The sequence below is a fragment of the Myotis davidii genome, unplaced genomic scaffold (genome assembly GCF_000327345.1).
Source record: "Myotis davidii unplaced genomic scaffold, ASM32734v1 scaffold913, whole genome shotgun sequence".
NCBI classification, from domain to species: Eukaryota; Metazoa; Chordata; class Mammalia; order Chiroptera; family Vespertilionidae; genus Myotis; species Myotis davidii.
This window is the reverse complement of record NW_006284344.1, coordinates 341,821-351,868: the sequence shown is the minus strand read 5'-3', so window position 1 is coordinate 351,868 and position 10,048 is coordinate 341,821. Positions and strand designations below refer to the sequence as shown.

The window sequence follows — 10,048 nt, the reverse complement described above, 5'->3', positions numbered from 1 at the left end:
GAGAGCAAAAGCCAGCTTTGCCAGTCTTTCTTAAGAATTAGGCCAGGATTGCATAGTGTCACTTCTGCCACATTCTATTTGTTGAAGTGAGTCACACCAGCCCAGATTCAGTGTGGGAGAGGATTCTATAGGGCAGTGATGGCGAACCTATGACACGCGTGTCAGAGGTGACACGCGAACCCTTTTTTTTGGTTGATTTTTCTTTGGTAAATGGCATTTAAATATATAAAATAAATATCAAATATATAAATCTTTTTTTTACTATGGTTGCAAATATCAAAAAAATTATGAATATTTCTATATGTGACATGGCACCAGAGTTAAGTTAGGGTTTTTCAAAATTTTGACACGCCAAGCTCAAAAGGTTCGCCATCACTGTTATAGGACTTTGAGTTCCTGAAGGCCCGACCACAGACCCTCCCCTCCTCTTTCTGTTACACTTGCAACTCAATTAAACACTTATTGTAGCCTACATCAAATTTTTATTACTGCCCTGACCGGTTTGGCTCAGTGGATGGAGCGTCGGCCTGCGGACTGAAGGGTCCCGGGTTCGATTCCCGTCAAGGGCATGTGCCTTGGTTGCGGGCACATCCCCAGTGGGGAGTGTGCGGGAGGCAGCTGGTCGATGTTTCTCTCTCATCGATGTTTCTAACTCTCTATCCCTCTCCCTTCCTCTCTGTAAAAATATCAATAAAACATATTTAAAAAAAAATTTTATTACTAAAATATTGACCTCATATAATGTTTACAAAAGGCCATGAAACCAGAAAGGCCCAATATAGCTTTCCCATGTGGTACCAAGGTTCAAATCTGTCAATACATAATGATGTGGATTTTCTCCATACATACCAATATCAATGTCTAAGTGTTGAGTAAGACACATTATTTATATAATTAATAATTACTGGTTTTCAAACTCTTTTGACTATGGCCCACAGTAAAATTACATTTCAGGTTGCAATCCAGTATATACATACATGTTCAAGTGTGTGTATATAGAAAAAAGCAATACATATCCTTACTATGTATAAAACACTACTATTTTCTATTCTATTCTATCTCAATGTTTTATGAAATTGTCATCACCACCCACTAAGATTACTTCCCGACCTTAGAGTGGCAATTTGAAAAACACCATTTTGAAGACTGGTTTTCAAAATTAAGAAAATGTTGAAGCTACCAGAAGAATGCCAACTTCCCATGGGGTAGAGATAGGGCAGTCACAAATTAAATGCATCTACTCTTTCTTTAAAAGTTATTAAATACTTCAGAGATACTTCATGAAACTGTTGGATTCTATATAATATAGTTGAAAATCAATGACATACATTTTTACTGAGATATCATGAAAACACAAGCCTCTAGATCAGAGGTTCTCAACCTGTGGGTCGCGACCCCTTTGGGGGTTGAACGACCCTTTCACAGGGGTCGTCTAAGACCATCTGAAAACACATATGTAATTACATATTGTTTTTGTGATTAATCACTATGCTTTATGTTCAACTTGTAACAATGAAAATACATCCTGCATATCAGATATTTACATTATGATTCATAACAGTAGCAAAATTACAGTTATGAAGTAGGAACGAAAATAATTTTATGGTTGGGGGTCACCACAACATGAGGAACTGTATTAAAGGGTCGCGGCATTAGGAAGGTTGAGAACCACTGCTCTAGATATTACTATTTTGCTTGTGATCTTCATCAAGATATCATTGCAGGAAAAAGAAATTAATACTTTAGAAATACAAAGTTTTATAAGTAGTAATATAATATTAAATCAGCAATTTTCAACTAGTGTGCCCCAAGAATGTTTAAAACATCCACTACCTGACTATTTAGTCAGGGAAAACTAATCTGTTTTCCCTTAGACTGTCAAATTAAAAATAATGAATTATGCAAAAAGACAAAAATTAATAATCAACAGCCAACACAACAGTAGCCATCTGGTGTGAATGAATCAAAATTATACTTAGTTTTTTGTCAGATGGGCAAAAAATATATTTTTTTGGTGTGCTGCATAATTTTAGTAATTAGTTTATGTGTGCCATGAGATGAAAAAGGTTGAAAATCACTCCATTAAATAACAGTAGCAATTAGAAAGAGTTCTAAGTGACCGATCTGCTACTGGGAAATATTAGGCACAGGGCAAAATCAAGCCTATAATTCTAAATGTATGAGTTCAATACTTAAAATTATTTATGTTAAATTTCAATAAGTTTAAGTCATTTTTCTTCAAGCAAAATGACAAAAATAAAATTACATAATTCATTATGCTACCATTCTTTTGAGTATATATTTTGATAACCTATCTAAAATATGTTAAATAGAATAACTCTTTATACTCTAAACTATGCTCTCTTTAGGAAAAATAAAGACAAAGTTTAATAATATGCTTTCTAAGCTGATTATTAATTTTTGCACAATTTATTTTTTAAATAATTCTACACTCCCAAAATAATTGTAGCCTATTAGATTGACAAAAGGCTAATTTAAACAAGAGCTCAGAGTTTCGTATCTAAGAATGCATGCAGACATATATTTTTCTATTCAATGACCAAAACTGAAAGCTGTGTCTATGCATAAACACAAAACACAAGGCTCTCAGTACAAACTGAAAAGGTTCCATTCATGTGTGTGTGTGTGCATGTGCATGCATGTATACCAGTCAAAGTCAAAAGTCAAAAACTTAAATATAAAACCTTATGTCATGTAAATTTACACATTTCTGGTGTCAAAATAGCACAAAGAGTTACTGATGAGATACACCGTCAATAAAATAACGTCTTTAAATAAAAAGTCTCTTAAAAGTACAACTCAAACATGCTTAAGTTAATGAGCTACTTAAAAGTAAATGCAGCTTTAGTCAGTTTTGCTCATGGTTAGAGCATTGGCCCTTGGACTGAAGGGTCTCGGGTTCAATTCTGGTCAAGGGTTAGACCCCTGACCCCGGGTTGAGGCATATGCAGGAGGCAATCAATCAATGCGTCTCTCATATTGTTGACGCTGTCTTTCACCCTCCCTTACACTCTCCCTAAAAATCAATGGAAAAAAATATCCTCTAATGAGGATTAACAGAAAAACCATAAATGAAGATAAGCAAAATAATGGATTGTCTGTTATTAAGTAATACATCTACCACACAAGAGTGTTGTGAGAATGAAATATATATATTAAAAAGCACTGAAACAGAGCCTGAGTAAGCACAAATTGTTATTTAGTTGTAGTAGTAGTAATCAACTTAAATGTCTTTATGGCAATATTATGCAACTTAACCTCAGAAATAATGTTAGTCTTGATTGCCTTTTTAAACCTGTTTCTCACTTACTCTCGCATCCTTGTCTCCGACGAAACAAATAACACGAAGAGATGGGACCCATCGTTTAAATTCATTCATCCAGTTGTGTAAAGTAGACTTTGGAACTAAAACCATGTGAGGTCCAGGAATGTTTCGGTAATGTTTCAGGTAACCAAGCAAAGCAATAGTTTGTAAAGTCTTACCAAGACCCTGCATTATCATCATAAGGAAAAAAAAATCAATGAACATTTTTTATTTAATGAAACATTCTGTTAATAACAACATTACAAAAGATACTTGTCAACTATCTCACATAGGGAAAAGTTTAAAAACCTTGCTTTTTTAAAAGTGAATAACCATACCAATTCAATAGTTACTGTGAGCACAAAAAGAAACCAAGAACTTGCAATTAGAAAGTTGCTCAACAAAGCAACTCTCTATTTAGGAGACGTTTACTCCTAAAAAGCAAACAATCTACTATATAATTTTTTTCTACCAGTTTCAAAATTAAGAATTTTGAGTATTTCACAAAGACACATTTACTTTACCAGCCTGCTTAGATACCAGTCTTTCTTACCCATTGTCCCCAACACTACAACACAGGCATGAAATATTCAGACTATGCATGTCAAGGGGCATATGGCTCTGTAGAAGTACCTCACTCCCTTGAAGACCCAAGGAACCATAAAAGAACAGAACATGCCGAAACCGGTTTGGCTCAGTGGATAGAGCGTCGGCCTGCGGACTGAAGGGTCCCAGGTTCGATTCCGGTCAGGGGCATGTACCTGGGTTGCGGGCACATCCCCAGTGGGAGATGTGCAGGAGGCAGCTGATCGATGTTTCTCTCTCATCGATGTTTCTGGCTCTCTATCTCTCTCCCTTCCTCTCTGTAAAAAATCAATAAAATATATATTTTTTAAAAAAGAACAGAACATAACAGAACTCTTAAGCCATAAAGGATATTAGAGATTATCCAGTCCAGTGGACTTTTAAAAATAATATATTTACCACAAGAACACACCACTTAACCATGGGAAAGGGAACAATGCCCTATGCTGTATGGCCTTTTAAAACAACTTCTGGCAAAAATAAGTAAGTAAATAAATAAATAAATAAATAAATAAATAATAAAACAACTTCTGGCTTTATCTCTATGCAAAGTACTATATATATTTTCTTTTATAAACCTAAATTAAAAGTTCTGTCTGCTTCAGTTTTCTATGCTACACATCAAAAGCTTAAAATGTTTATACTCTTTAACCAAATAACTCCACTTCTAGAAAACCTATGAAAATAATTTGAGGTACAGAATAAATTACAAGGGCTCTCATAATAGCATTATTATATAACGCACATGTACACGCACATGCACACTACATCAACTGATCCAAATGACCAGCAATAAGGGAGGAAATGAATAAAATGATGGTTAGCACCTCCCTAGGATTATTATGCAGTAACTAACAATTATTTTTATTATTTTTATTTTTTTAATATATTTTTATTGATTACAGAGAGGGAGAGGGAGAGAGAGATAAGAAACATCAATGATGAGAGAGAATCACTGTTCGGCTGCCTTGTGAATACTACCTACTGGGGATCAAGCCCACAATCTGGGGATCAAGCCCACAACCTGAGTATGTGCCCTTGACCAGAATCGGACCCGGGACCCTTCAGTCCGCAGGCTAACACTCTATCCACTAAGCCAAACCGGCTAGGGCTAACAATTATTTTTATAAAAATGTTTAAAGTATGTTGAAAATACATATGAATGTGGAAAAAAATTAAAAATACCCAATTATGAGATGCGGGAAGAGACTGGACAAAAATCGTGCACCTATGGATGAGGACAGTGGGTGGGGAGTGAGGGAGGAGGGTGGGGCGGGAACTGGGAGGAGGGGAGTTATGGGGGGAAAAAGAGGAACAAATGTAATAATCTGAACAATAAAGATTTAATTTAAAAAAATACCCAATTATATATACACTACAATCTTAACTATGCAAAATAAATACACCTGCAGGGGAAAAAAACCTGAAAACAAATATGCCCAAATGTTCAATGTGGTTATTGCTGGGTACCAGAATTATGACTTACTTTTAATATTTTTCTTGTTTTCCCCCCAATTTTTCTATATTCCTTAAAGTATCTTTCCCTTTTAGTAATTAAATCATATCTTGTGTCAGTATAAGTTCAATATGAAGACTCTTCAGAGTAGTTAGGTAAATGAGTCTCACTGGGTCATATAGATCTAGAACTCTCCTTGTCCTCTCTTGAATCTCATCTTATTCCTTTGGTCTTAAAATACCAATCTAGGCCTTTAGATACTCCCCTGAACAGCTAAATTAGCATCTTAAATAGCCTTACTTTTTATCTTTGATCATTTTATTTATATGTCATTTTGTGGCTTACTTCCTGACCCCCACCTGGCACTCAACTGTCAAGACTCAACATTGCTCTTTACTATTTTGTTCTTTATTCCATCTATTCACTTTCTGGTTGCTCACACATGGAGGCATTTACATTCATTCATGCATGCATTCATTTGTTTATTGTTTGGTTTATTCATTCATTTAGTGTTTGGCTTATACACCCTGCCTCATTCCCCAAATGAATTCAGATAGCCTACAATGAAAACTCGTTTCAGGTGGCCTGTGATGAAAACATGGAACGGAAATTAATAGTGAAATAGAAATAAAGAGGGATCAAGGAAAATAAGACTAAAAGGTAAAGAATAGGATAAGGCACAAAGGACACACAATAAGCAGACCATTAAAGGTTAACACAGATGCTCCATTCTGGCATTCATTTTGGCTCTGAGCTTCCTGGAAGCCAAAGTGCAAACAAAAACAAAAGTACAAGGAGGGTTTTTTGTTGTGTGGTTTTTTTTAATACCATCTGAGCAACTCTCAATAAGAATTTTGTGGCTAGCCCTAGCCTGTGTGGCTCACTTGGTTGAGTGTCCTCACATGGACCTAGAGGTCCCCCAGTTCCATTCCTAGCCAGGGCATATGCCCAGGTTGTGGGCTCGATCCCCAGTAGAGGGCGTGCAAGAGGCAGCCAATCGATGGTTCTCTTTCATGGATGTTTCTCTCTCCCTCTCCTTCCTCTGTCTCTCTAAAATCAATAAAAACATACTTTAAAAAAAAACAATTTTATGGCCAGTGACATATATGTTCTAAAGGTTACTTAAAGAAACCATTCTTGACTTTACAAATCCCTTTCATGCTATAACAACTAAATAAAATCAGCTCAGTTATTTCAAATTTACAAAAAAATTATTGATAACTGAGAATGCATTTTTGGCTACCAACTCCTTACCATTTCATCGGCCAAAATACCATTGATTCCATTTTCATACAAAGAAATCAACCAGTTCAGTCCTCGAATCTGATAATCTCTCAGTAGTCCTCCTTTCACATCTGAAAAAAAAAGGATATCTCATACTTTTATTAATACAATCAAGTACAATTTTTCTAAAACCAAATTAGAAAAAAAATGATGAAGTACTCACATGAAGGTGACACCTCAAACCTAACACACACGTTAGATGCCTTCCGGCTCTCTGAGAGTAGCTCTTCATCCTCCTCTTGCTCCGTGCGCCTGTGGCGATAGCTGGGATGAAAAAAGAAACACCTTCATATTCAACCCAAATGCTAAGGTGTCAATTAAGTCAGTATACATTGCTAATATCCTTTATGGAAAAAAAAAGCAATGCGTTACCTAGGATCTTGCTCAGAAGTGGGTAGAACCAGCCTACATTTTTACTGATTAACTGCTAGTGAGAAAAAAATATTATTGCCTATGAAACATATCTGTACTAACAATAACCTTATTTTTTAACATAAGATTATACTGAATATGTGAAGAGGAAAGGATTGTATGAGGAGAGGGAGAAGGGGAAACAAGAGGAAGAGGAAGAGAATAAAGTAGAGAGAGATGTCAACATACTCTCCAGCAGAAATTAAGCTCTGCTTGTCCTCTTTCTTTATTCGAGGGCGTCCCAATTTCATGTTTAGAGGAGATGTTGGAGATTTCTGTGCTGAAGGTTGAATGAAATGTGCAAAAAGTTCTGTCTGCTTCAGTAAAAATTCAAATCTCTTCGCTCGGTCTGCTTTCTAGTTCACAAAACAAAATAAAAAGTAATGATTTTCTTTTTTATTCATTCAAATGTATTTAATAAACTCTTATACTGTACTTAATTTGTACTGCTCTGAGCTTTAAACATACTAACCCATTTAATTCTCTTAATAAACCTATGAGATAGGTACTAGTATTTTCCCCTGTTATAGATGATAAAACTGAGGTACAGAGAGAGTAAATAACTTGGCTCAAGCTCCCACAACTAGTAGGTAGCCAAATCTGATAATGGTACTTTCAAATATTTTGAATAGAAGCCAAATGATCTGCCAGACTTAGTAAATACCCCCAATAAGAAGTACTCTGCTTAAAGAGTTGTGGTCAGAAAGCAAATCCTCTTACCAAACCATAATGATTTTCTTTTCTCGAACAGTTAACAAAATTATCATAATATATCATGTATCCCAGATATGAAAATATAAATTCAACATTATATATATAAACTGAACTCTTAAGAATTTTCAAGCCGAAACCGGTTTGGCTCAGTGGATAGAGCGTCGGCCTGCGGACTGAAAGGTCCCAGGTTCGATTCCGGTCAAGGGCATGTACCTGGGTTGCGGGCACATCTCCAGTAGGAGATGTGCTGGAGGCAGCTGGTCGATGTTTCTCTCTCATCGATGTTTCTGGCTCTCTATCTCTCTCCCTTCCTCTCTGTAAAAAATCAATAAAATATATTTTTAAAAAAAAAGAATTTTCAAGCTGCTTCTAGAAATAACTGTAATCTTAGACTCCAGTGTCACCTGGTCTCAAAACATTTTCAATGGTATGGTACAATAATGCAATAAACATTTTTCTCTTCACTTACAATGATCTGGAAAATTATGTTTTATGCTAACAGTATATAAAGTTCCCCCCCCCCCAAAGTAAGCAGGATTTGTAGGAAAGTACATACATACATACATACATACATACACACACACACACACACACACACACACGAAATAGTATATGTACTACTGAAAATTGGTATATAATTTCTCAATATATTGTAAAAGGTCATAGAACTTGTACCATGTAAATGCAATAAAACTTTTTTCAGTAAAAATTCTTAAAAGACCAAAAGATGGATATGTTTCATTCCAGATAAAGAAAAATTATGGTATTTTTATTCACTTGGTAGAGAATATTTGATTGCTAATCAAGGATGCATAATTAATAACCCCAGAAACTTACAAGAGATCATTAACATAAATACAAGAATTAGACAAATATATTCAGACCGGTAGCTGGAAGGAGGCCAAAACCTTTTCATTTTATGTTATCCTCACTGGAATGTTGTTTTTTGAGTTGTTAAAACATTAACTGTTTATGTTAGCTATGGCCTTAAACATTAAGGAATGGACTTTTATAAAATCACTATGAAGCACCAAAGAACGTATTTCACATCTATTTATTTTTAAAATATCACTGCAAAGACAACCCCTCAACAAAAAAAAAACTCAGTTCCAACTACCTATTAATTTCTCTTTGAGTCTACCAAACTCACTGGTCTTAAAAAATCCCAAACATAAAAATTTATAGTTAAATTAAACCTAAAATATGGATTTTAGTGACTAAAAATTAAATAATTAAATGTAAAACAAAGCAGTAGGTGAGCATAAATTAAGATTATATTGCTTAAACATGTAATATTTTCACGCACTGGGAAATATCCTTCCCTTCAGAAGACATACTACAATATTACATGTTTCATAATGTGTAGCATTCATAAATCCAAAGCAATGGAGAGAGGGAGCAAAAAATATGTCTGGCTTTGTGATCTGCTTTCTTTCAGCCATATTGATATTGACACAGGTATTTTCACTTAGTGAATAAAGTACTTCTAGCACAAAACACCTTATTATGGGGTAAAGAGCACTGAACAAAAATGAAGAGATGTGGCTTCTAGTCCCAAATATTCCATAGTTTCTCTGCTCTTTTATTTCCTCATCTGAGAATGTGGAAATTCATTTATTCAACAAAAAATCCAATTCTAAAACCTATGATTCTGTACCAGACTTACAATTCATTGTAAAATGCAGTGTTAAGCAAAGAGAGAGGTTATTCTGTGCTTTTGCAATCAGTGACCTACTCTACCCAGGTTTGTAACTTTTTCTTGAAAATGGGTGATATTCTCAGTACAATGAAATACTGTCATTGCTTTATCAGTAAAAATTTTTACTTCATTTTTTAAATTTAATCCCTTCACCTAAAACTTATATAATTTTATTAGCAAATAAATAAATAAATAAATAAATTAAAAATAAGTAAGTAAGTAAGTAAGTAAGTGCCATGCATGGACCAATGATAACAGCATGTCATGAAGCAGGGTTTATGATTAATCCACCTGAAGTCAAATAAAAAAATTCAAAGAATTGTGAAAGCCACAGCAACAATATTAAATAAAATAAAAACCAAAAGGAGAGCCCTGGCCCCCTGTGGTTCAGTTGGTTGACCACCAACCCTTGCAGGGAGAGGTTGCTGGGCACACGCCCTGGTTTCCGCTCTATCCCCAGTAGGGGGCATGCAGGAGGCAGCCAATCAAGGTTTCTTCCTCTCTTTCTCCCTCTTTCCCACTCTTTCTCCCTCTCTTCCTTTCCCTCTCTTTCTCTATCCCTCTTAAAAATCAA

At 35.2% G+C, this 10,048-nt stretch overlaps 1 protein-coding gene across 2 annotated transcripts in view; it reads right to left on the bottom strand.

The window, feature by feature from the left end:
• Positions 1-10,048, bottom strand: part of SMARCA1 (SWI/SNF related, matrix associated, actin dependent regulator of chromatin, subfamily a, member 1) — an 88,065-nt gene that overhangs the window by 73,049 nt on the left and 4,968 nt on the right. For both annotated transcript variants that reach the window (XM_006754647.2, XM_006754648.2), the window contains exons 3-6: positions 7,251-7,417; positions 6,814-6,914; positions 6,621-6,721; positions 3,332-3,511 (exon numbers count right to left, since the gene is read on the bottom strand). In XM_006754647.2, the coding sequence (XP_006754710.1) occupies positions 3,332-3,511; positions 6,621-6,721; positions 6,814-6,914; positions 7,251-7,417 (549 nt within the window). The remainder of the gene's footprint in view (positions 1-3,331; positions 3,512-6,620; positions 6,722-6,813; positions 6,915-7,250; positions 7,418-10,048) is intronic.